The 27,934-nt window shown below is 36.7% G+C and overlaps 1 protein-coding gene across 4 annotated transcripts in view; it reads right to left on the bottom strand.

The window, feature by feature from the left end:
• Positions 1–235: 235 nt before the first annotated feature.
• The window catches only part of atg5 (ATG5 autophagy related 5 homolog (S. cerevisiae)), a 37,706-nt gene continuing 10,007 nt past the window's right edge, over positions 236–27,934 (bottom strand). For all 4 annotated transcript variants that reach the window (XM_028012275.1, XM_028012278.1, XM_028012277.1 and 1 more), the window contains exons 7-8: positions 15,300–15,417; positions 236–1,194 (exon numbers count right to left, since the gene is read on the bottom strand). In XM_028012275.1, the coding sequence (XP_027868076.1) occupies positions 1,058–1,194; positions 15,300–15,417 (255 nt within the window). In that variant the 3' untranslated portion in view covers positions 236–1,057. The remainder of the gene's footprint in view (positions 1,195–15,299; positions 15,418–27,934) is intronic.

Raw genomic sequence — 27,934 nt, 5'->3', positions numbered from 1 at the left:
TATAAATTTCAAATTTGCAGCTGAACATGAAGAACAATTTAAATATATATTTTTAAAAGTTAAATTAACATCTTAATGTTAAGTTAGGAATAATGCCATAGCATAACAATTTAGATGTTTTTTGTTATTTTGTTGCATCTTCAGATAGCGCAGAATTAGATGTTGAACTCAGCAGGTGCAGGAAGAGTTTGGTCCAACCAAATTCCTGTGAATCCTGTAAAACTTCCAGAACCAATCACTGGTCAAGCTTATATTTTTATTTAGGTGAAATATTACAGTTTTATTAGTATTCTTAAAAAGGTGACTTCCAGACTGTGATGTAAACTTATCAACACCATCTAAGTCATGATGCATGACGGTGAATAACTAAGGCAACTTCAGCACAACCTGACACCACATCCTCCCCCTCAATGCCCAGAACAGCATCCCTGTCTCGAAGACAGTCTTTTAAATCAAAAGGAAAATGGAAATTTTAAAAATGTTCACCTCCAGTGTATATATTTGGTTATTTGGAGAATATATGAAACAGAAAAACAGGGAAAAAAAGAAGCAATCGCTTCTCTTAAAGCTTGGGTGTCATACTCCAGTCCTCAAGGGCCACTGTCCTGCAGTTTTTAGATGTGCCACAGGTACAAAACACTGGAACAGAGAGGCTTAATTACCTCCTTCTTGTGTGGATAAGTTCTCCAGGGTCCTGCTAATGACCTAATTATTCTATTCAGGTGTGGTGCAGCAGAGGCACATCTAAAAGTTGCATGGCAGTGGCCCTTCAGGACTGGAGTTTGACACCTGTTTCTTAAAGAGATGCTCCTCGAACAAGAAAAGTTCCTTTCATCCTTTGTGAAATTTCTGAGAGAGGAGTAGTAGCAGTGACCAGATGGAAATGAAACCAAATAAAGGAGATCTTGTTCATATTTGTGATTAATAATATGATTCTTCTCCTTTAATGTCTGTTAGTTCCAAGATTCCACAATGAAGTTCTACCATGTCTGAGGTTATCCAGTTGGCAGGTGATTGGCTGATGAGTCTTGGGATGACAAGGTGCAGAGGCGCGGCCTCAATCAGTGGGCACAGGGACGACACAGATGTGCAGGAAGTTGTCAGGATGGCTCAGGTGTTCGCTGAGCCACTGCAGAGGAGTTTCCAGCAGAGGCTCGATGCCGTGGATCAGGACTTGATAGCGCTTTTGCTCACCTGGAAGGAGAAAGGAAAGGTATTCACATTGTAAACACTCAGGCTCATTGATAGCTCCAGTGAGAAGTTCACATATTTACAAATATTTGCATCATCCACCAATGAACAGCATATTAATTTCCAAAAGGAAATTAAATAATTTTGAATTTGAAGTGAATTAAATGGTGTGGATTGACTGCAGGTGGTAGTTACTTTTTGCCAGCATAAAACATATTTGTTTGACCAAGAGAGAATAGGATATTCCTTTATTTGGACAGAAGAAAAAATTAAGATGGTTAATGGGTGTCCCATCCAAGATCGACACAACTGTCAAGCATGGTTGTGGTGCCATCATGCTATGACAAACTATTGACAGTCTCTCCAAGTAGCATTGCTCTTAGATATTTCAGCTTCTGTCTTATAGGTGCAGTTTCTTAGATATGTTATATAGAAAAAAAATCTGCAAAGAAGTGAATTTGATGGGAATGATTTGGAGTTGCGTTCCACACAATTAGGTGAATCACAAATACTAAACTGCTAATAGGCGACGATCTGATGGATACAGCACTCTTTAACATAAACAGAAAGGAGAAAATGACTAAACTGAACACATTACAAAACTGGAAGTAAGAAGAGGTAGAAAACAAATGTAAAAAGTGAGGAAAAGATGAATAAAGCAAAGAAAAACAAATTAAAGAACGTGAAAATGAATAGCCATGGACAGAGGAGAAAATCAGTAAGTTAAGAAGATGTGAGAGGGAAAGAAGAGTGCAAGTAATGGAAGAAGGGAGGATTTGTAAAGGGAAAAAAACAAAAGATGATCTGATTAAAAAAAGATAAAGACAAAACTTGAGGAAAGAACTGTGCAGAGAAAAGAAATGGTTACATGAGGTGAGACAGACCACATCAGACACGACAGTAATACCACTTTTGTGGTGGATGAGACAGAGGAAGAAGAGAGAAAGTACCAAAGTGACTATGACTGTGCTTTCAGTTATGAAGAACGGTAAAGTGACAGTTGATTGCTTTTGAATGCACTGGCAGCAGGATTTGAATTTTCACCTTTCATTCTGACAATGTATGATATGCAAGCAGAGGCTTGTGTCCGGATGCGCTGGCCTTCTGTAACTGATACCACCCGCTGCTGAAAGGCCGTGACCGAAAACGTTTGTTGCGAGAAACGATTTTACTGAACCCACTGAAGACGTGTAATTTGCAGACACGATATTTGACCTTGTAGGGACATTCAGGCATCTGAAAACCTTTTAATTGACAACTGTTGGAAAATAAAAAATAAAAATCTCATGCTTTTTTTTCCAATTTCCAATAGATTTTGACCAAATCTAAGAAGATTAACCAAATGCCCTATGTTTTCACATGTTGTTTCACATACTGTGCAGGTAACAATAAGCAAATGTGAGAGAAAGAGTAAAAAAAAAAAACGTGCTTCGAGCAATGGTGTATGAATACTTCGAGCTTTTCCTGTGAAGCCCAATGATCTCTCACAACCTTTCAACAAATTTTATTCTTCATCACAAGTAGTTGGTAATTAAAAAGCATAAAGATAATAAAAAGTAAAAGGCTTTAAGTCACTGGAGGAGTCTGGTGTCAGACAAAAAATACACAAATCTAGGAAACACATTTTTTCAATGCTGTCATTTCTAACTTTAGACTTTGCAAGATTTTAAAGACTGTCGTTCCATTATATTAACTTAACTAACTGTACATCATGTAAAACAAATATTTTACAGCTGAAGAGCTGGTATGATGTCAAAAAAATGCAATATCTAAATATACGTTTATGAATATTTTATATTAGAAGGGCTATTAGTGTTCTCAATTTGAGTATCGACATTAAAAAAAATATTTGAAATAATCTAATGATATTTTTACATATCTTCAGTGAAAATATGCAGCTATGTGGCTAAAGTGATGTAATTTATTTCTTGCATGTACTTTGCTTTAAAATTTAAAATGCAAAATTATTGTTACTTCCCAATAATAATTTACCTCTAGAATTATTTGTGATTAAGACCAAATATTTTTGCAGCAAATGGGATCACAAAAACAGGCTAAAATTGTTTTACACAGCTGCCAAGCAAGAAAGTTTCTCAAAAGGCAAAAATATTTTTTACATTTATGTGAGATTTTAATTTGAAAGTAATACTTTAAAGTAAGCAAGTAATTAGATGTAGAACGTGGTCTGGCAGCATCTGGATCTCATGTCTGTGCTATAGGTGAAACACTGCATGTGCGTGACAAGGACGAATAATAAAGGGCCCTTTCCCGTCAACGACTCCTGAACACTCACAAATGCACGCACACACACACACCAATAAATATAATAACCTATATATACATATACATAAGCACTGGCAGTACAACCCACCGGGTACATGACATTTCAGTTCCACGTAATATCAAGAGGACGGTTGAGGCTGTGTGTTAACTGACGGTCTGAGAAATAGCTCCACCCAACACCTGCTGGGAAACTGACAAGATGAAATCTGCACAAACCTTGCATCAAATGTCCAATGCAAGTTTTGCATTTGCAATGTCCAATGCAACCTCTTATTAGATTTTCCTCTCAGAAAATGAGCTAACAAGTACTCTTGGGTATCAGAAATACATATTCTGAATGAAACTGCAATAAAAAAAGCAAAAGATCCTAATACTGTTTGCACTATTTTGGATTTCTTTTAATTTATTACCTCTCAGTAGATACTGTAATACGAAAATTACGCTGCATTTGTACGTTTTTCATGCAATATTATGCAATCATACTGTACAAAAAATATGGTAAATATAGTAAGGTTGCATATGCAATGGAAAGAGGGTAAATTAAGAAATACCAAATTTAGGCTAATGAAATGAAACGCTGTGTGTTATGCAGAATTTGCTATGTTAATAACATAATATAATAAAGGTAGCTGATTTTCCTATCCTATATCAATTTTGATAAATCAGAGGCTTAGGAGTACAAGATGTAAAGAAACTGAGTATCTTTGCTGAAAAAAGGATATGCATGAATAAAATAATTCAACTCTTTAAAATAAAAAAAAATATTTCTGCAGCATGCCTAAACAACAAAAAAAATCATGCAGACAAGAGTTGAGCTGTTGGTGGTAGTGGCAAGACGTTAACCACCAAGCTGCAACCATAAAGATGTTGCAAAACAAAAAGGTGGTACAGTGCGGATGGAGCATTGTGCCAACAGTAAAACTCATTAAGAACTGTAAAGTCTTATTTGGAACAAATATTTTCAGCAAAAGTGTAAATTACAACTTGTATGTTGAAGCAAAATTATGGATTTGATTTTGTGTTTGCATGATGATAATCCTACTGAAAACAATGGCTGCAGTACTTTCTTTCAACAGTCACGTTAAGATTTTTCCCTTCGCCAGAACTGCTTGCTTTTTGCTTTATGAAAACCTTTGTAGCAGCAACACATAACTTGGACACTTGAAAATATAAAGTACTTGTGAAATCAGAATACAAGCATGAAAAATAATAAAGGATCTATTGATTTATATTAGCTCATTTTAGGCTGCAAGGTGCCACAGCTGGTAGTCATTTTGCCTCGCAGCAAAAAAGTTCCTGGGTTCAAATCCCAGCCAGAGGTCTTTCTGCATGAAGTTCTAATGTTCTCTCCATGCATGTGTACTCTGACTTCCTCCCACAGTAAATACAAAACAACCAAAGAAAAAAGACTGTTACATTAACTGAGCTATTTAATCTACCATTATGAGTGTGAGTATGGGTGTTTGTGTGTGTGGCTGTTTGTCCTGTGTGTTTCTGCGTTACCCTGTGATCTGACTAAAAGTGACTTGGATGAAAATACTGTTTAAATTTGATCTAAATTACAAGTATAATTTAGATAAATTGTGTTAATAAGTATTCTACTTATTCACATATATAAGTAAAATACTGTTTTTAAGTGGGCTAATGTTACTGAAAAACTTTGTAGACTTGGAAAGAACAGGAAATAAATAAAAATGAGCTCATTAAGGTGAAGAAAAGCTTGTAAAATGAGCAAAATCCTGAGACACTGTGGAATGAAGGTGGACAGAAAGCACAGAAAGTAAAAGGTGTGATCCTGCTTCACTGATAAAAGGTGAGAAGATACTTTCTCTGGTTCGCACACACACACACACACACCGCCTTTCTGGCAGGAGTTTCATACTCTTCACTTACATTCAGGCCTTGACAAGATGTAGGTGGAGTAGGTGTATTACAGTCTCACTATGAGAAATGGGGGAAATCTAGTGTATGCAACACCCACAACATCTTACACAACATTTTCAGTCAAACATATATTCCCATATGTCATCCCAATAACCACCTCCATATGAATTACTCAGACTCACACTCACAGTAAAACCACTTTAGACTGTTCTTGAAACAGTCTGGGATGCTGGGAAAAAAAAAAAGAAAAAAAAAAGATTCATCTAAGTTCAAGATTGCAAAATTAAAGCCTGCACCATCAGAACAGTTGAGGCGTGTTCAGTCGTGAATCTAAATATTTGTGAAATTTGGGGAAGGTAAAGGTGACTTTGCAACTGAAGAGTGTTTTCAGTCAAGCAGCCAAGAAGGTCGCACCAAGGGTTTAAAGCCATTACCACTATCAAATCAAATCAAATTTTATTTGCATCGCACCTTCCAACAACAATGCATTTCAAAGTGCTTTACATCATAAAAACACAAAAATACAAAGTCATAGAACACAAAGTCAACATTACACATCAGATTATTGATTGTTTCATGATTATGTCCAAAAGCAACTTAAACAGGTGGGTTTTTAGTCTAAATTTAAAGGAAGTCAATGTTTTAGCTGTTTGTCAGTTTTCTGGTAGTTTGTTACAGATTTCTGGTACATAAAAGCTGAATGCTGCTTCTAAATGTTTGGTTCTGGGAATGCAGAGCAGACCAGAACCAGAAGACCTAAGAGGTTTGGAAGGTTGATATGATGACAGCAGACCTTTAATGTATTGTGGTGCTAAGCTATTCAGTGACTTATAAACTAGCAACAGTATTTTAGAGTTTATTCTCTGAGCTACAGGGAGCCAGTGAAGTGACTTTAAAACTGGTGTTATGTGCTCTAACTTCCTTGTTTCAGTGAAAACACGAGCAGTAGCGTTCTGGATCAGCTGCAGCTGTCTGATTGTTTTAGGCACACCTGTGAAGACGCTGTTGCAGTAATTGATGCAACTAAAGATAAACACATGGATGAGTTTCTCTAGATCTCACTCAGACATCAGTCCCCTAATCCTAAAAATGCTCTTCAGGTGATAGAAGGCCAACTTTGTAATTGTCTTCATGTGGCTCTGAAGGTTCAGGTCAGGTCAGGTAAAAATCTGGGCCTATGAGTTTAACTCAGCATAAAATATAAATATTTAAATAACTGATCAACTAAGTCTAAAGGAAATGTGCTAACAGCAACTTTCTCAACCCAAAAACATATTTGACCTTTGCAAAAATATTTGCACCAGTTGAAAAATGTTACCTCTTATCCAACTTTTCTAGCATTCTAGTGTGATCCTGTAATTGTCCCAGAGGCCAGAAACTCTGCAAAATCCCACTAGATCAACCTTTCAAATATGTTTAAAACAAATTACCATCAAGATTTTTGGTGTTGCAGATGTTTTCAAAAATGATTTTGTTGAAATATTCAGTGCAATGTCTGTCAGAAATGTACATTTCCAAAAAAAAAAGCAAAAAAAAAAAAAAAAACAGCCTGTCCTTCTGCATGCCTCAGGTCAATTTGTCTGAATTGAACAGTGACTGAACAGGCCATTGTGAAGACAGATACATTTTTTAAAATTCTTTTAGCAAGTACAAAAAATATCCTGAATACCATTTGTTATAATTTAGTTGTTTAAGAGACACTAAGAGCAGCTAAAATTGATTTTAGATTTCTGTATGCCAGAAATCTAAAATCAGTCACAAAAATCACTGATAGTGCATTTCAAAATCTTTTATATATTGTCTGAGTTAAATATTGAGGAAATAAACTCAAAACTTAGTAAAAGGGTTGCATTGAATGTTGAGTATTTTTGACAAGCATGTCAAAAATACACAATACTGCATGTTACTGTTGATGCACAGTAAATTTCAGAGACTTCTGTTGTCACATTTACACAATAGTGACAAGTGACTGCATGGAATAAGATGGTCAAGTTGCATGTAATATGTATATTTGAAACACTTCAGGAGCTACTAGTTGAATATCTCCTCAAAATGTAAACAAAACATGTTATGGAAAAAAAGTTTAAATTCCTTCAGAGTGACAGCTAATAACTCATGAGTAGAACTGAGATCATAATGTAAACAGGAAAACAAGTCTTACTCTGTGTTACATTAAAGGGCAGAACAAAATTGCCTGTGATTACAGTAAATACAGAGGCTTTAATTTCCCCTCATGCTGTCGAAAAGTGCAGATGTAACCATGAGGTTAACATGACACAATACAATAGTGAGGAATGTTAAAAATCAGGTGTTTTCCCAGTTTGATAACCGTTTTCTGGGAATCTCTGAAGAGGGCATTAACAATAAGAAAAACTTTGCTTGAATCCATTTTAAAAAGTATTTCTATAGTAAATATACATTTAAGTCTATATTTAAACCATTCTGCATTGTTTTGGATTATAAACCTATTTACTTGTTTTGTTTATTACAAATATCGTTACTCTTTTGAGAACAACGTTTTAAAAAAATAAGTTTTTATTATGCTATACATAATGTGTATCTTCTATTACAAATAAACCAAATCAGTTTATCATGCTTATGAAACCTTGTTAAAGAAGAACACATAAGAGGAACCAATGATACACACGGTTTCTTATTGTTTTGTGAACTACAATACACTCTTTCAAAGGTACCGTCAACTGGTTATTATCACTTGCCAGAAATAAGCTCTGAAAAAAAATCCTGAAAAACTTAAATTCTGATTCTGCATATTCAGAATTTGGACAAACAAGAAGTCCTACAAGTAAATATTGCTTTCAGTCAGTCAAGTCCACCAAAACTTCAGCAAGGCAAAGCAAAATAGGCCGAAAATTAGCACAAGGTTTTAATAAAACTGAAAAAGAAGGCTACAGCAGTTGTAATGTAATTAGTGGGCTTCCTCCAAGCCACAACAACATTTTTGATAACAGTATTTCAATGGAAAGATGCCCATGTATAAAAAAAATGGCTTTTTGCTGACACATACACACACCCTGTGGTTAAGTGGTACTCTACTGTTGGCCAAGACGGCATGTTCTTTCAGCTAAGCACAGCCAAATGTCATTTACAAAGACCGCAAGTTTTCACCAAACTGTGTCTGACCGTATAACTGGCAGCAGTTCGGACTCACAGGCCGACATAAGAATCCACTAACTAATGGGTAAATAAACACACATTTATGATGCTGCAAGAAGCAAGTGAAAGCTATTTTTTCCTATCAACGACTGAATAAGTAAACATACTATTGATGGAGTGCAATACATGAAAATGTATTTCCTCCCCAAAAGACTTCTACTGTTCTTTGCTATTTTTTGACACACCTTTTGTATATACCACAGAGTGATAATAAGTAACTACAAAAGCAGTTTCAAATACAAGATTGCATTTATTAAAATTTAATTTTGTGTTTTTTTTTTCCTTTGGAGGGTGGGAAGACAATTATAGCAAACCCTCCAGTTCTTGAAGAGGCATAGCAGCCCGAGACCATCAAAGCTCCACAACCATGTTCCAGTACAGCATGTCTTTTTCTCACATGCTGTACTTGTTTGATACCTCATGTAATATACACATTCCAAAAAGCTCCACTTTTGTCTCATAGGTCCACAGAATATCTTGACAAAAGTCATGAGAATCATAAAGACATTTCTTTGGAAGATATGAAATAGATCTTTGTGCGCTTTGTGGTCAGCAGTGGTTTTCTATTAGGGACTCACCCATAGATGGCATTTTGCTCAGTGCCTTTTTTTTGTTGAATTGTGAACCTCATTGCCTCACTTGATGTTGAGGCAATGAACAACATCAAGTGATGCCTCACTTGATTATCAACATCAAGTGAGGCAATGAGGCATGCAGTGCTTTAGATCCTTTTGTGACGTTATGTATAAGTCACTACTGCTCTTTCCAGGTACATTTGGTAAGCAATTCCTGGTAAGGTTCACACTTTGGTCCCAAAGTCTCAGAAATGGTTGTGCAACCTTTTACGGACTGATGTATGTCAACGACTTTACTTCTCATCTGTTCTGGCATATTTTTAGCTCTAGGCCTAATGTTTTGCTTTACAAGATCTTTAAGACCAGTAATTTATATGTTTCCCTGCTTTAAAAACATCTCATTCAGATTATTGCAGTTCAGTAAAAGCTTGTTAATCAGCCATCAATTGACATAAGGTGGCCTACAGCAGGGAATTACCTAAAACACACAGGGCAGTGTGCCTTAAGGGCCAGGATTGGGAAACACTGGTTTAAACTACTTTACATAATTGATTTTATTTAGGTGGTTTCTTCTTTCTGCAGTAATGACAATAAACAGGTCTGGCAGTAAGTTGTAAAACTGAACCAAAAAAGTAAGGTAAATTTAAAAAGGGGGGCAAATATATTTTCACATCTGGCTAAATCATTTCAAACAAATCTTTAAAGGGCAAAACAACTCAAATTTGGCTAGCAGTGACAATAAAACAAAATCTGTCAATAGTGGAGAAAATAGAAGATTCAGATCCATAACATTTTCATACGGACTTGCCACAAAAGAATATTTCTAAAGATCCTGTAGAAGATTTCACTGAACTAATAAGTATAGGTTATGGTCTCTCTACAGAAGGGTTTCTCAGTCTTGATGGTATTTTGATATGTCTTTCCAATAGTCTAATTGTTTAATTTTTTAGCCATTCTGTTGTGACTAGAGTTAGAAAGCAGAAAGATTAAAGCAGAGCTCATCTCAGTCAACAATAGACAGCGTCATCAAGCAGGCTTTCGAGCCATTCTGAATTCCCCTGTCGCACATCTCAAACGCCTCCACATACGAACCATAACCCACTATCATCTGTATCAAAACAGCCACTGAAACCTGCACTTCCCCCTGCAGCCTCTGAATTGAGACATAGTGTTTGATAAGCACAGCTGTATTGGCTGCCAAGGCAGGCTCTGTGAAGGGGCATGAGATTCATGCGTGGGCAGTGCCACACATGGGAATGAGGCGGAGGAACGTGGGTGGGAAACGGTGTGGATTTGTCACCCGGCTGAAAAGGAGGGGCCAGGGTGGAGTTGTGGGGGGATTATGATAATGTGGGGGTTTCCTTTGATTATTCACAGACAGATATCAATGCAGGGTTTTTCAACACTAGGCACAACTCCCCAAAAAAAAAAAAGAAAAGTCACCTTTAAAGTAAACAGACACCTTGCTTACGAGAATTATCTGTCAGCCATTTAACATGTGGGAAGTACTGCCCTCTAGACTGATTTTTGCAGTAAACCCAAAATGTTCTGCCAAAATCTTGCTCAATAACACACCTGCATTCAGAAAAACAAAATACATGAGACAGTATGAGACAGTATGAACACACGTCAGAGCTGACCACTGCTTACAGGAACTCAATGTTTTGAGTTTGATTCAAGCGGCGCGGGGGTAGCCTCATGGCAACACAGACTTTCGTCCATGGCTTTCAAAAGATTTGGGAATCCCCTGTCGTTTCAGCTCTTAATGCAAGCCACCCCTATTTGTTTGCTGCAACTGGTTTCTGGGTCCCAGAGGGGTCAATAGAAATCCTCTCTCAGACATAACAGGGAGGGAGTGTGTTTGAAAGAAAGGGTTGTTATTTCATGTTTGAAAGATCACAGAGATGTAGAGCACCCCAGACTGTTATATGTTAGGGTGATGGAGATAAAAAAAAAAGTAAAAAGAAGCTCTCTGAACTTATGAACAATACCTGCTAACCACTCCCTTAAAACACCACCGCTCTACAAAGTCTCTGAACACACTTCCCTGGGTTCTCTAATCTAAACACGCCACCATAATCCTTGGCTATCATCCAACCTATCTACCACCCGAGGAAGAGGAGGAAACCAAACAAACGTCTTTAGACAAAAGGGCCACTTTCACCTTGATCAACCAGGCAGGCTGGCAGACTTCTCTGGAGGGAGGAGAGAAAAGAAAGCTGAGATTTAAACTCAAAGACATAAAAGGCATCCACAGCAGACAGAAGATGTTGAAGACTACACCTGAGACAGAGATATAGGATCAAAGAAGAAAAACAAGTTAGATCAAGGTAAAAAAAAAAAAAAAAAAAGAAAAAAAAAACAAGTAGAAAAAAAAAATAGTAAGATGCTATTTTTCTTTCCAGGAAATATTCACGCTAGATAAAAAATTAGCAATTCAGTCCCAATTAAATATATAAAGAGCAACAGGACTGAAACAAATCAGGGGCCGTAAAACCATCCATCACATGGTTAAAAATATCCTTCATGAAGATCATAGTGTTTAGCAGATGTTACTGTTTAGAGACCATCTCAAGCGTTGGCTGGTTTGTTGCCTAAAGCCTAAACTAAACAGCTTTTACTACAGACCGGAATCCAAGCCTAAGCATTGTACAATAAAAACACTTTAGTTGCAGAAAAAACAACAACAACAACAAAAAAACCCTCTTGTTTCTATGAAACCATTGAAATATGTTATGAGAAGATGAATTCTAGTATTGTATCTGTTTCACAAAGGATCTTGAAGTAAATACATTGCTCAAAAATAATGATCTTTACACAACAACCTGTTTAATTTAGCCTTTTATCTAAAAATACAAGGATCCACACTGTTCCCACAGAGCCAAACAATGACATCCATGGAAACAAATACACTAATATTGGTTGTATAATATTTAGTTTCGTCCTTAACTTACTTTCTGTGTTTATAAACAGTGTTGCAAACCGCAATCCCCATTTGTAAATCCTTTTCGCAATGGAAACTGGGGGTTGTTAATCCGGCCTGAATTTATAAATGTCAGTGCAAGTATGGTCTATGAAACCGTCAATCAAGTTTAATCTCCCATCTCCCTTTTAGCATGCCACTCTGTAGATGAGTTGGTAGATAACTTAAATTTTAAAATGTCAGATGTTATTGATTCCACTGCTCCCATTAAAGTGAATGTTGTGTTTGTTAGGAAAATGCCTCCGTGGAAAAGTGATTCAATAGTAAGAAGTGAAAGTAGCAATTACCCAAATTATCGGAGCACTCGACTGCAGGTTCACTACAAATTCTACAAGGAAAAACTGTGTACAAATCACTTAACACAAAAACCTGCAACTGATATCTTCTTCTGTGACATCAATAACAAAATCATCAATAATCCTGATTACCAAACCCTCCTGTGACTCTAGGATCTGAACTCCACTCTAGCATGGCTAAGCATGTAACTTGATTACAGAGAAAATTGAAAAGATGATAGAGGGGTTCATCTGTACATCAATGGCTTTGTGGTATTCAAAGGCTCAAGGTGCTTGGTGTCAAGCACTATGATACAACAATTACAACATTATGCATTCATTAATATATGCTATCCTGAAAATAAATAAATAAATAAAAAATCAATCAAACTTAAGTGAGCAATGAACCAAGAAGGTGACCATCAGATATGTAGCAACACAGGACAGAATGTTTTTAGTGACACAAGCTCAAGACACATTTTCTTGCCGTTTTTAAGGAGCGCTTTTGGAACTGGTGGCCTTTCATTCAACAGTAATCTCACATGTAATCTGAGAACTGACAACAAGACGGCTTCATTGATGAGTCCAACTGCTCTACCAACTGAGCCACACACCTCCCACTTCTACAAAATCTATTATGTAGGTATTATTGCTGTATTTAACCAAATAAAATATTTTCTGGTGATGAGAAGCTGATATAGCTGAGTAAAAATCTTACAATCCGGCCAGGTTTTTCAGTTCTGGATATGAAAGTGAGTGTGAGAAATAAGCAAAGAGATGCTGGATGGAGACACAAAGACAGTGGCTATTAGACAGACAGGTAGGCAGACAGACAAGAGAAGGCGGTATTAATGGTTGTCGCCTCTGTGCAGGTGAGTCTCCTGCGGGTCTGTACTCCCAACATACTATTGTCTCTTTATCTACTTCCCCTCTCTTCTTTTGCAGACACTCTCTGTTTTGACTGCTGTTTGGCCTTTCTCTATCCCTTTCCTCTCATCTCTTCTTTCATCATCAGCTCTCCTCCCTTACAGCTGCAACTCCAAGGTACACCACAAACCCACAGAACTTAAAAGCTCCATCTGCTGTCCAAATATAATTAGAAACCAGGAAACAACAGGTACGGATCAATTACTACCATTTGTGTGTTTTATGCAGATCAATAAAATTACAGTAAAAACAAATATATTCAAATCACTCAGGGTAACTGTCTATTGTTTTAATAACTAGATTTAAAACTTTTTTTTAAATTTTAAAACCTGGATAGTTTATTTGGGAAAAACAAGTTGAACCGAAAGTGGAGAAAAAAAAGAGGAATCTCTGGATTCAGGCGTTCTAAAGATGTCCAAAGATCTACTAATACCACTAGGTAACGTGTAAGTAAATCTGTCGTATAATAAACACTTTATTATTAGTTTGATCATATCCATTCTGATTAATATATTTTGGTTCAGAGACAATCAATTTAATTTATTTATTTCCATTTATTGTTTTTGATTGTTGTGTTTTATTTTGGATATTTCAAATATCTTCAAGTTTCAGTGTTAAGTGTTCTCTACAAAATACAAGTTGGTTTTTGAGAGAGGGAACTTGCATTACTATTATCATAGTATTATATTTCAAAATAATTTCTGAAACAGTTTATCATTCAGCAAAACATGTTATCATGACAAGCCTCAGTGTTAGTACTTAATTTTTTTTATGCTACATATTAAAGGGGTTTCATGAGATTACAAAGCATGCCATATTAATACGCCACCATATTTCTTTTACAGGTTACGTCTCTCTCAGAGCAGTATCTACCTTCTGTTGTGTGACCTCATCTGGCAAAATAAATGTAAGATTGAGGTGGAAAGGAAAATAGTTTAAGTATGACTCCCTATATTTAATGTGCTATGCAGTCTAACTCTGGTTTCCAACAACGCATTACAGCATTTGGATGGTCTGCCTTATGTTTGCACCTGAAATAAATTGTATAAACCAGTGTGCTAAAGCTCAAGGAGAATGAGATAAGGGTGAGGAAAATGTGATGCATTCATATTTCTTCAGATTATTCAACAACAATATCATGGTATCATGAAACTTGACTCTTGAACTCGTTATTGACGTGTAAATTTAATATATTGCTGCACCCCAGCAGCATATCGGACAAAACAAAGCAATCATTGTCCGGCATGTGAACTAACTGAAAAGATACACACAATTATAAAACAATGTCAGTTTTAGGTGGCGATAAAGAGGAATGTGTTGTACTTAACTCCACATTGCTTTCATATTTTCAGTGAAGTTATTGTTAGATTTTCATCCACATCAAACTTAACACTCTTTGACTCTGAATGTTGAGCCAGTTGTTTATGCAATAGAACTTGGAGGTTTTTTTTACCAACTCAGTTTCACAGTTGGCTGTCTATAAAGTCGATTTGACCTGCATTTTTAGTAGACGTCACCTGAAGTGTTTTGACACCAGCAGTTGCAAAGCTTGGTCTAGATCCCTAATATTTTGTAAACTTCACATCTAACTTAAATGTATTTTGGGCTGTCCTCTGAGTGAGTGTAGGTGGAAGCCTTAATGTAAAAATAAATGACACACTTAGCCATCGTTGATAGCTAAGTGTGTCTCAGGTGGAAAACTCAAAATTCTTGTCATATCTAAGCTTTCCTCTCATCCCTTCTTTTCACTTTCATTATGTTTGCCCACATCTTTATTCAATCTAAACGCTATTAACCCTCATCTTTGTCCTCTAGCAGTTTTATCAGAAAATATGGATCTCAAAAATTCCTTCACAAGTACAACAAATAAAATAACCTCGAGGAGAGTCCTTTCCTTTTTCTTTATCAAGAGTAACACCGCTTATATTTAATAAAAAAATCAGACAAAAATTTGTCTGTACATAGCGGTTAGCTGGTAATGCTTGAAATCGCTGCTTGATTGCTTACCATCATTTGTCAAAGCATCTGGATACATCTCCTTCAGCAGGTCGCCAAGTGTGTGTACGTTGCAGTCGGGCGAAACAGGGCGAAACAGTTTCTGGATGAATGGCCTGTCGCTCAGCGTCTGCAATTAAAGCACAGCAAATTAAACTAATACACATAAATAAAATGCTTCTAAGCTGTCAAAAACCAAATATTTACTCTACAGATTCAATAAGACAGTGTCAAACTCAATAAGAGTTTACATCCCTGCAGTTATTTAAATTTTTTTCATTTTTGATGTTTTTTTATGGACATGCAAAGTTATTCCGATTTTTTTAAATTACCCCACTAAGTTACACAGTTCATTTGAACATAATATGCCATTTTTAATAACTGTGCAGCAGTATTTTTCTTATGTTGTAAATTTGCCATTTCTCAGTTTCTTATTTTACATATACCTTCTTTGTCTTTGAATATGCATACTTTTATTTACCTTCTACTTCTGGCACACCTGAATTTCTTAGGTGTGGGATAATAAAGGATTATCTATTCTAACTTCATAGTTCTGTCTGCCTCTAGTTATGTGCAAAAATATGTATTTGTTTTTGTTAATATTTAAAGAGAGAAAGCTGCTGACAAATTTAATTGTACACCATGTATACTTTCAAAAACTGATTTTCGATACTTATGTGTTCACCAGTGTTTTCTCTGGTCTCTGTTGTCATCAGTTCATAAATGTTCTCTAAAAACATCTAGTCTTCAAAGAATATCACTACATTTATGTGTTAGCTTGTATTGGTGTATCACATAATTTCAAATAAAATACAAAAAGGTTTTAGTTTGTGTTTCAAGGGGCATGATTATTATGATTATGCAATATTTAATTTCACATATTGATGCTAAATGTCCATGTAAAAAAGTACATCTAACTAAAGCATTTTCTCCTCAGGAAAAATATAAATTTGATTTAGGTAACTTTGGGGGCGAAAACAAAATATCCAGTAAAACACTGGCTTTCTGTAAAACGCTGTGGGAAATTTCTGATGTGATTAATAGAGGTTAGAAGGGCAGGGAGTGAAAGAATCCACAACAGGATGCACGCAAGATGTCGTGAATGAAAACCTGGTGAAATGGTGGTTTGATGAGCCTCAATGTTTAGAATGTAATATTAAGCAATCTACGTTGATTTCACAGATGTTACAAGTGACGCCGATATGTTTTATTGTTCAGAATCAGTCTGGATCTCATTATCTGGTACTTTAGTGTGTAGCTAGAAGAAAAATAGATTCCTACTGAGACTAAAAGCTCGTCTGGCACTCCAAGTGCTTTTTAGAAGGAAAGAACAGTATAGTGAATGTTACATTCTCAATCAGTCCATAAAAGACAAATCCACAACTTCTCTTAAGGTTTAAACTCATCTATTTAATGTCATTCACACTGTGACCTACGGGTCTAAATTCCTTGAAATTATCCGTACAGTTTAGCTCCTCTTTGTTGAGTGACATAAGGAACTATTAGAAATAATTTTCTAACTGAATTGGTCGAAATATTATAAGAAGCTTAATCTTGGATCACATCTGCTCTGTCAGTGTAATCTTTCCTTTTCTGACATTACTTACAGAATGATACATGTTCTCACTATGACGAGTCTTTGAACTGTGGCCATAGCCTCCCTAAGTTACTTGTCAAGTGATCCAGGAAGTAAAGCTTTTCCCACTTCTGACAACAAAACACAATGCTCTGGGAAGGAGCAACGGCTAAATGTAAACAAAGTAAATCATGACAGAAAAGATAAACAACTTTGAAATATTCTCAGGAATACAGTGTTCCACTGTTTTTGACTCAACCGAGTCACCACAACATTCCATGACTTGGATGTGAAAGAAACCCTGTGAAATTACCAACAGACGCCAGATAAGAGTGTCCACAGTTGTGAGAGCTTGACTCAAGAACTTATACTTTGATAATTCTTCAAGTAGAAACTGGTATGGTCTTTGAACTGAACTGGGAGAAAAAAAATGTCACTATTTAAAGTCATACTTTCATAGAATCGAGCCTAAAAGGCTTTGGTGGGAAACTAAAAAACAAACAAAATAAATAGGAAGTGGTTAATGTGATTAATCAACCATTTCAGAGAAGTTTAAGATCTTAAATGAATGTGTAATAGTGAAAGAGTCTTCAGAACATTGCTGGTCTGTGATGCCTTTTTTCATTCGTTACTAACCAGGACTTAAATCATATGTATTAGGGTTCCATAATATCACAAAAATATATGTATTTGGAAATACTATTGTGTAAAATGATATTTAGCATATTTAACCCACATTTTCCAGACACATTTCTTTGCCATTACCCTGAGACTTCCCATCGCTCTCAGTAAACTTTAGCATCTCAATTACTAAAGATGTAAAGCAGATCCGATCATCAAGGGAACCGGGGCCAAATATAGTATTGATGTCCAGACCAAGAAAGCCTGATATCTAACAATAAAAAGACTCCAAATAATGCATCCAAACAGTGCTGTGCAATTGTAATATTGCAATAAAGATTGTGATTTAGTACATTGTGCATCTCTAAGAAACATTGGTAATCAAAGATCAAGATTATTGTTCAATTTGTAAAGTGAACTACAATGTCTTACAAATAATTATGCAATACATTACCAAATAACTCCTAGTGTAATTACTTCAGAAATAATTACTGGTATCCAGTGATGCATCAGATGTTTCTTCTGTCTATTTTCTGGGTTTCTGCTCTTAGCTGCCCCCTCACCACAACTCCTTGTGACCCTCCAAAGACCAGGCTGGCTGGCTGGCCGCTTGACTGGATGGACTTGACCGGGAACAGGTTTTTGTTCCCAAATGCTACATTCATCTAATACTCAATAGGCTCCAACGATAACTTTTAAGCTGTTATGTTTTGTTTTAAGCCCACATTTCTGCTTTAAGAAAATTGTTTTTTTATTGATCTGATACTCATCTTAAATGTCATGTTTTTATCATTATTAAATGGGTTTTTAAATATATTCTAATATATTGAATGGGTCTGTAAATTTACACTTGGCGAGTTTAAATTTCTCACAAAATAATCTCAGATATGTGAGATTTTTGTAAACATACTAGAAGCAAGACAATCCAGTGAAAAGTCTTCCAGGCATGTCATTTTTAGGCATGCTTTGAGATTTACGTCTTTCTTTAAATCGATTCCAGCATGTCAGCAGCGGAGCACTTTGTCAATGTCAGTCACTTAAAGCGCAGGTGAATGATTTAGTGGTTGTTACCAAGTGACCCACGTTCTGACATCATTAAAAAAGTGCTCATGGGCTGGAGACCATCCAAGAGTTTGTGACAGGTGGCAGCAGTGTTGATGCAAGATCAATTAGAAATATATTTATCTCTAAACCGGGTGTTACAAATTAGTCAAAACTAACATTCTAATTATTTAAAATAAAATTTTATGTTTAACCATGCCATTTTTGTATGGTGTAATACAGTTAAATTTAAGAATTCAACATAAATATTTTTTTCTTCTAAAAGGTAAAAAGTAAACATTTTAATAAATGAACCTAAAGAGATCTCGGTTTCATAAAATATTTTAAGTTAAATAAAATGTAATTGTTCAGGTTGACAATGTTTTAATATGCTCATCATTTTAAAACGCTTTTGATTTGATCAAGGCCTTAGATTTGATTAATCCATACCTAAAGTAAGGAGCTACAGTCTTCATATAAATAAGAGTTAACAGTACATATAGATGTACCTGAATGTTTTGTCAATTACAAAACATCCTCAATCTGATCTCAACTTTTGAATTTTACTATTACAAAAAAGAACTCCTGCCTCACTTTACCTACAAAGAACTACAGCAGAATAAAAGAACTGTCTTCTCCGAAACAGAGTCGTGATGCAGACCGATACCCAACCTGAGGTGTCAAACAGGGAGTTTGACACACTATAGGGTCTAATCATGGAGCTGAGAAAAGGAAACCAGCAAAGCCTAAGATCAAGTATCCAAATGGTAACTACACACCCCAGGGCCAGGCGAGAACCAGCAAGAGGAAGGTGGCCGGGGAGGCGCGAAGTCGGCGCTCAGGTTACGCAGAAAGACTGAGTCACTGACAGGAAGCAAGGCCTTTCGTGCGGGATCACAATCCAGAGCCAGAGCAGAGAGAGTGTGCTAAGTGACAGCTACTTCATTGCATTTTTAAATAGGTGGTCATGAATTATTGAGCTGGCCAACGTACAAAGAAGATCTATTGATCCCCAAGGAGAGAAGCCCGATACTGTTTGGATGAAGACACTTTCTTTTCAGCTGGCCTGACACCTTAGCTGGCACAGCAGCACATGGCAATACAAAGAGAGTGAGGTGTCATTAGGATTTAGCTGAAAAGATATCACCTGCTCTCGCTGATGGAAAAGACCAACGGAACTCAAGATGTGCCCTAATTGATGCGGGAGACATCAATCTACCTAATTGAAGGTAAAATAATGGACAGGAATAAAGCACTGTCAACCCATGTGCCATTCCAGACGGATGGGTGAGCGAAAGCATATCCACTGGAGTCTGAGGTCAGCTGTTGGTAAATTAAAACTTCAACTTCATAATCTGCGAATAGGTGTGCTCACAGATTCACCTATTTGTGGATTTCTCTGTGGAACACAAGTCACAACTATTCAAAGAAAATGTCTGTTCATGGATTTTTTGTAGAGCATATGTAAAATATTCAAAAGAAAATGGAACTTGGAAAGCTGAATGCTTAGTATTAGTATTTCAGGATTCTGAAATACTATGCATTTTGCAACTTTGTAATTATCTTTATATGTCTTTGGAGGTTCAGGACTGAGTCAATCACTACACTTAAATATGTTTTGAACTTTTATAAATAAAGCTGAAGAATCAAAATAGACATGGAGAAGAATTCAGCAGGTTAGAAATGAAGCGTGACAAAGTCAGAAAGATAAACAAAGATATATAATTGTTCCCCAAACACTATTCCCTTACTGACACATCTAAAGTCTACAAATTGTAATAACACATTTACTATATTTCCAAAATATAGCCAACTGTGTTTCTCAGCCTTCGTCCTTAGGGCCACTGTCCTACATGTTGTAGGAGTTTCCTTCTGGCTTACAATCGACTTCTATATTTGACTTCTGCAGAACTTGATGGAATTGATCAGAAGCCTGTGTGCTACATATCAACCACTATTCTGATATTTCCACATTTTAGTCATACTTAGCGTCACCCAGAACAGCTGTATGCATCAGCAGTTTCCTGACAACATAGCTTAGAGTATGCGTGGTCGTTCTTCAGCTGCTTGCCAGAGGAAACTAAATACAAAAATATTTTCCACTGACAGTCATGTTTCAGCCAAAGCCATTACTGTAAACGCAGCGAAGCGCCACTTACCCAACCAAACAAGCATATCACCTGTTGCCTTGGGCAAGTCTTCTCACAACTGTTTCCACAATTCCCACAATTCCCATATTTTGTGCCGTCACCACAGCCCCCTCATCGGATTAAGTCATTACAAGATACCTGGAAGGTATCTTGTCGAAGTTGGCACCTTCCCGAAGAACGGGTAGCTGGAGGCTATTTGCAAGCTCTTGCATTGGGGTTTGGTGAGTAACATTGAGTCATGAAGTGGCAACTGCTACAGTGCAAACACAATGCAAAGCTCTCTCCTTAAAAAAAAAATCTACTTTCTCACAGTAAGGGGGTTTGGACCTGCTGCTTTTTTACTGTAAATCGCGAGTGGCATCATTGTTAGAGCAGGAAGAGAGACTGGAAAAACAAAGTAAATGCACGCATGTAACTACGCAACAACAGAATGAGACCAACATAATACTATTAATAGAATGAAAGTGGCAACAAATTGCGGCAATGTGTAAACCTATAGAAATGTGGGCAAGTGTTTAGGCAAAAGTAATGGAAAGCACTGGGCAATGATTTATTGAATAATTGAATTTTCTGTTTCTGAAGATGTAATTCCTGGAAAATCTGGATGTTTTTCTTAAACCAATAAACTCCTTGTGTTTCCATATTTCAGAGTGATGTCTGCCTCCCTAATCTCTACCATCTTATTTTACAGGTTGTATTTATTTGAACTTTGAATTCAGGTTAAGTTCCAGAGTGGATGACTGTAATAAAAGCAAGTTCAGTAAAATAATTTGTCATTTTTAATTTTTAGTAAATTTGAAAAATTACTTTCATGGACAGAATTTCTAGGCACAGCCAAGGTGTTGAGGGGATCCGATTTGGTGGCCTTAGGATCTCATCTCTGCTTTTCGCAGACGATGTGGTCCTTTTGGCTTCATCAGATCGTGATCTGCAGCTCTCGCTGGAGCGGTTCGCAGCCGAGTGTGAAGCGGCCGGGATGGGTATCAATGCCTCCAAATCCGAGGCCATGGTCTTGAGCCGGAAAAGGGTAGAGTGCCTTCTCCGGGTCAGGGGGGGTGTCCTGCCCCAAGTGGAGGAGTTCAAGTATCTCGGGATCTTGTTCACGAATGAGGGAAGAAGGGAGCGGGAGGTCGACAGGCGGATTGGCGCAGCGTCTGCTGTCAAGCGGACGCTGTACAGGTCCGTCGTGGTGAAGAGAGAGCTGAGCCAAAAAGCGAAGCTCTCGATTTACCGGTCGATCTACGTTCCCACCCTCATCTATGGTCATGAGCTTTGGGTCATGACCGAAAGAACGAGATCGCGGATACAAGCGGCCGAAATGGGTTTTCTCCGTAGGGTGGCTGGGCTCTCCCTTAGAGATAGGGTGAGAAGCTCAGTCATCCGGGAGGGACTCAGAGTAGAGCCGCTGCTCCTTCACATCGAGAGGAGCCAGTTGAGGTGGCTCGGGCATCTGGCCAGGATGCCTCCTGGACGCCTCCCTGGTGAGGTGTTCCGGGCACGTCCCACCGGGAGGAGGCCCCGGGGAAGACCCAGGACACGCTGGAGGGACTATGTCTCTCGGCTGGCCTGGGAACGCCTCGGGATTCCCCCGGAAGAGCTGGAAGAAGTGGCTGGGGAGAGGGAAGTCTGGGCCTCCCTTCTGAAGTTGCTACCCCCGCGACCCGACCTCGGATAAGCGGAAGAAGATGGATGGATGGATGGATTGAAAAAACAAAAAAATGATTAAAATTGAATTTTGTATGAAAATAATCTGATTTTATTTGTTAGCCAAAGTGAGAAGTCCTAACTGTAAAAAACATATATAAAATGTATTCAGACGTTACAATACTTATCAAGAAAGAAACAATAAGTTTAAGAGTATCCATATAAAAAATTTACTGCATGTTTTGCAACGTTAATTTTGTTCACATTGCTCTTCTTCAAATTATTGCAACATAAAAAAAAATAATAAAAAAAACACATATTTGAACACACATTAATTGCCATCCCTGCCAGATGAGGTGCCTTCCACCCCACAGACAACAGGCCAGACGGAAATGAGCCTCTCTGTTATTTAGACTGAATCTTGTCATTAATTCTGCGAGCATCAAACGTGTCACGTTATTTACACTAAATACTACACTTAGACTTTAAAGGAGTCCAGGTGCGTGTGTGTGTGTGTATTTGAGAGTGGACTTAATTTTGCTCAAGATATTTTGTCGGTTTATTAATTTTTCTTTGTCTTTCATTATATTTTACGCTGCTGTACTTATCTTCGAATGTATTTTGCTGAGAGAAACTGTGTGAAGCAGTTCTCAATACTAAAAACATTAAGAAATGTTAGTAATGATATTTAAAAAATCCTCAACCTTAAAATAAATAAATTTTTAAAAATCCAATAAATTTTTATTTGATTGGACATTTCAGCAACAAGGCAGTTCAAAGTGCTTTACATTATATCATAAAAAAACAAAGAAATAAACAATTGAAAAATTAAAATTTTTCCAAGTGCCGTCATTTACATATTTAAATGTTGGTTAGTGTTTCATTAATTACAGTACAAGTATATGTTTTTGTGCATTTATGTGACCAATTCCCCAAAAACGCAGCTGAAAAAGATGTATAACATAAGCATAACATCATTTGAGGGTAACCTTGATTTCTGCTAAGTCACAAGGCTGTTGAGGGAAAGTGGTTGTAAGCATCAAGGTATGCTTACAATTGCAATAAATAAACTTTCTTACATAACTTTTAATACAATAACTTTCAAGTGTCAGAGTTTTATTCTCCTTAGGTTTTTTTTCTTCCAGACAGCTAATTTAAACAGGCCTTGCACATCAGATTCAGTTTTAATTTGTCAGAAAATGCTCTACAGAGTTGCTTCGCCATAAATTTGACTAATAATAAAAAGTTCATTTATTTTAGCAATTGAACTGAAAACGTAAAGTCATTGCTAAAGAAGCTGGTTCGTCACAGCAAGTTGTCTTTCAAATGACACCCGATCCAACAACGCAGAAGAGTTAAAGACAAATATTAGAGAACATGTGACTTCCTTAACACCTCAGCAGAGCTACAGGATAATCAGCTCCATGTCACATTCAATAATTCATGCAAAAGGAGCTCCAACTCAGTATCGAGTGCATGTACCATGGACATACTTTTCAGGAGGACCAAAGAATAAAATCCTATTCTAATTTTCAGAGACAACGAATACTGGATATTTATTAGCATAAGTGTGACGGCCCTGCGGTGCTGTCCTGTGTGTGTGCTGTATAGTGCAGGCTGTTTTTCCATTAGGTCCTTGATTGTGGGAGGTGCCTCCCACACCGGGATGGTATATAAGGAGCGCCGTTCCATTAATCGGGATGTGTGGCTGGCCGACAACAGAAGCAGACGAGATCCGGACTCGGAGGCGGCGCTGGCACAGCTGACACCTTGTGTTTTTAATAAATGCCTCTGAAGGGGTTAAAAACCGTTGGGTTTGCCGTGTCCTCCCTACTTTTTGTTGCGGCCATCTGAGCCGGGCCGTAACAATAAGCAATGAAATTTATCGATAAAAATGCTTGAGATATATCATTCTGTATGTATAAATCTATTTACACAAGCTTCACTCTGAAAGGAATTGGTGAGATAAACTATTTGTTGAAATTTTATTTTATTAAGATCCCTCAATTATACCACCTCACTATGCTGCCTTTGCCGATTCAAAGACCAAAACAGAAGCAAAGAATTGTCACATAACTCTTAAGCAGTGTTGTATAAAGTACTGAAATCTCAGAGTCAAGTAAAAGTATAAGTACCTCTCCAAAATATGACTTTGGTAAAAGTCGAAGTCACTGACTGAAATGTTACTTGAGTTAAAGTCTTAAAGTATCTGAAGCTTCTTGTACTTAAGTATGGAAATTACTGTAAAAATGGATGTACTCAAGTAATGTAATGAAAAGTACAAGTAAAAAGTAAAACAAAGCAAATGCAGTTTGAATGACATTTTTTATATTTTGGTAAACTTGTCAAATACACTTAAAATAATGTACACAACCAAGTGCAGGCAAAATTAAACCTGCTAATAGATATACCTGCAGGCATCATTTAGTTAAGAAAATTAGGTGCTTTACCTATAGCACAAGGTTAACTTAACCTGCTTTACAACTGAACCAGCTTCTTAGTATACCCTCCAGGACAGAAAATACAAAGTTTTTGTAAGCCTTAAGTTTTCCCTTCAAGTAAGGTCAGTGCTGAAAATGAGAAAAATAAATAGTACAGAAAATGCGGCCAACATGAAGAAAAAGAGCTGTTACGATTACTCTACTTCACAAATCAGTGAACCAGTCAATGCTACAGTCAGTAGGTGGTGCACACAACTGGTCATTATGCAAAAGAAAAAAAGAATTGGGAGGGAAATGCAGCTTATTGGCATCTGTAAACCTGGTTTTGAACTTGCATGCCTTTCCTATATTCGTTAAATTTAGTCTAAATTGCTATCGCTATGGCTTCTGTCCCCCTTGAACAGAGGAGTCTAGGTAGCCTGCTACAGTCAACATTAGGCCTAAGCTAAATATACCACGTGTGGAACTGAAACAATGCCAAACAAAGTTAATTTATGGTCAACGTTTCACAATACAGTAGTGCCTAGTGACCAAGCTATAGTTACTGAAACAGGAGGATTATAACCATTTCATAAGACGTTACCTCGATGTGTTTCTTCAAGTTGGACGGGGAGTTTTTGTAAGATAGAATTTCCATGTGACTGCTACTGATTGCGAGACTTGCTTTGTGTTTAATGGGAGAAGCGAAACAGGTGTACCCTAATTAAAAGTAAAGAAATCAAGAAATGGCAAAAAATGTGGAATGAAGATAAGAAAGGAAGAAGATTATATGAAGTACAAAAGTCAGTTCAAATTTGAAGCATTAATGAAAGAAACAGAAGAGAAGAAATAATAATTAGTAGATTAAGAGTAGGTCATACCTACTTAAATGACATGCTTTATACAATAGGGAGGAAAAATAATGATAAATGTGAGAGATGTGGAGAGAAAGAAAATGTAGAACACATATTGATGAACTGTAAGTCAAATGAACTCGAAAGGGAAAAATTAAAGAGAATAGTTCGAAACATAGGGCATGAATGGAAACTTAAAGGTATATTAGGAAATGAAGGAAACATAACAGATATTCACAAATTAAGGAAAGCATTGTTTATTTATCTTAAGAATACAAAATTAAAAAATAGAATTTAATAGATGTGAAGTAATGCTTCTACACACTCATGTACAGTAGGTGGCGGTATGCACCTTAAAGTTGCTTGTGATCCGCCATAATAGAAAAGAAGAAGAAGAAGGTGTATCCTATTGGTGGTGATGAACAAGCCCAGGCAAGCAGGCTACGGACTTTGTTCGGTAGCCTGCTTACTACTTGCTAATCAGTAGGTGGGGTCAAAACACTTTGTTTCTCTCTCTCGCTTTTTTGTAACGAGTAACTAAACCACACATTGAAAATGTATCGGAGTAAAAGTACGCAATTAAGTTCGGAAATATAGTGAAGTAAAAGTGAAAGTCATCAAAAATTTTCATACTCCAGGAAAGTATGAAGTACTCCAAAATATACTTAAGTAAAGTAGTGAAGTATTTTTACTTCGTTACTATACAACACTGCTCTTAAGCCTCCATTAAGAAATCATCTTCATAATGGCAAGAGCAGCATGCTTCAGCATGCAGGGTCATTATTACACAAGAACACACCAATTTGGTGTTGTCACTTCCTACACTTAGAACTTGCGCAAAGATGCATCAGCGATGTCAGCAATGCAGCACAATCAAAATTGCACCTTTGTACCTAAAAACAGGATGCCATTAAAGGCCCATCAAGCCCTTCTTGAGTTACAAGGACTTTTTTGTGTCTTTTTGAAAGTGTGAATAAATGGTGGTGAGTAGAAACTGGCACGTCAACCCAAGTCTGACAGTCAAAGCTAGCAAAGCAGGACAAATCACATTGGATGTAGAAATTGGCGGCAGCACCTCTCTCTAATGTTGCAATGTACAGATAGAGGATATCCCACCAACTCAGTTTAGTTCAAATCAAAGTTCAATCGAAAATCGTACATGTGCGATGACAGGTACGTTATTGTTAAGAGCTTTACAAAAATGTCCAAGTAAATCACAACAAATTTAAATAGATTTTTGATAGAATTGTTGAAATTAAAACATATTAACCATGTGTTTAGATACTTCTTGTCGGATAAAAAGGTGTGTTTACTTTACATAATTCTGGAAAATAAAAGTGGAAAAAAATACTTGCGAAATACAATAATAGTACTTTATCTAGAAATCACATTTGAAGCATTGAACCACATGGTTTCTACTGAAACTGATAATTGAACTAATAACATCAAGCTCTTATATAATCCTTAAAAAGGCTATGTGACTTTTTGATCTTTTAGCAGTCTTGATGTTTTTAATTCTATTACTTTAAAAAGGCAAATGGTTTGGTTTTTGATTTTAAATCTCTCTCTGAAAATTAAGTAAAGGTGGTCATGAACCAATTCAAACACTGAGCAAATGCTTCGAACAATCCAATGCAAGGATGTGTCATAACTGAAGTTATGTATTGGGCCTGAAAACTGGGTGTAGTGACGAACTCAGACTGGAACCTTCCGAAACATATAAAGACAATTGCAAAATCAGAACATTTCCTGGATTAAACAACTACTGTCCCAGCAAAACCTTGAGAAACTCATCCATATCTTTAGTCTCATTGATTACTGTAATAGTGTCTTTGGAGGTCTGCCTAAAAAAGTTCAGGCAGCTTCAGTTGAACCAGAATGCTGCTGTTCATGTTCAAAAATTAGAAAAATAGAGCACATCACCCTAAAAGAAAGAAAGATAGATAGATAGATAGATAGATAGATAGATAGATAGATAGATAGATAGATAGATAGATAGATAGATAGATAGATAGATAGATAGATAGATAGATAGATAGCTTAGCACCAGGATACATTATAGACCTGGTGTCGTGTCAACCTTTTAGACCACTCAGGTCTTCTGATTCTAGTCTACTTTGCATCCCCAGAACCAAAAATGGAGAAGCAGAATTTGGTTTTTATGCTCCACCCATCTGGAACAAACTTCCAGAAAACAGCAAAACGGTCAAAACATTGAGTTCATTCGAATCAAAGCTAAAAACCCACCTTTAGCCTTTGATTGATTAATAACTGGAACACTGAACAATACATTATATGTATATCTTCTTGATTTTGATGGCATTTGACAAAATGCAATATT

The sequence above is a fragment of the Xiphophorus couchianus genome, chromosome 3 (genome assembly GCF_001444195.1).
Source record: "Xiphophorus couchianus chromosome 3, X_couchianus-1.0, whole genome shotgun sequence".
Lineage (NCBI taxonomy): Eukaryota > Metazoa > Chordata > Actinopteri > Cyprinodontiformes > Poeciliidae > Xiphophorus > Xiphophorus couchianus.
Note: the sequence above shows the minus strand (reverse complement) of the source record. Positions and strands in the feature narration are given on the sequence as shown.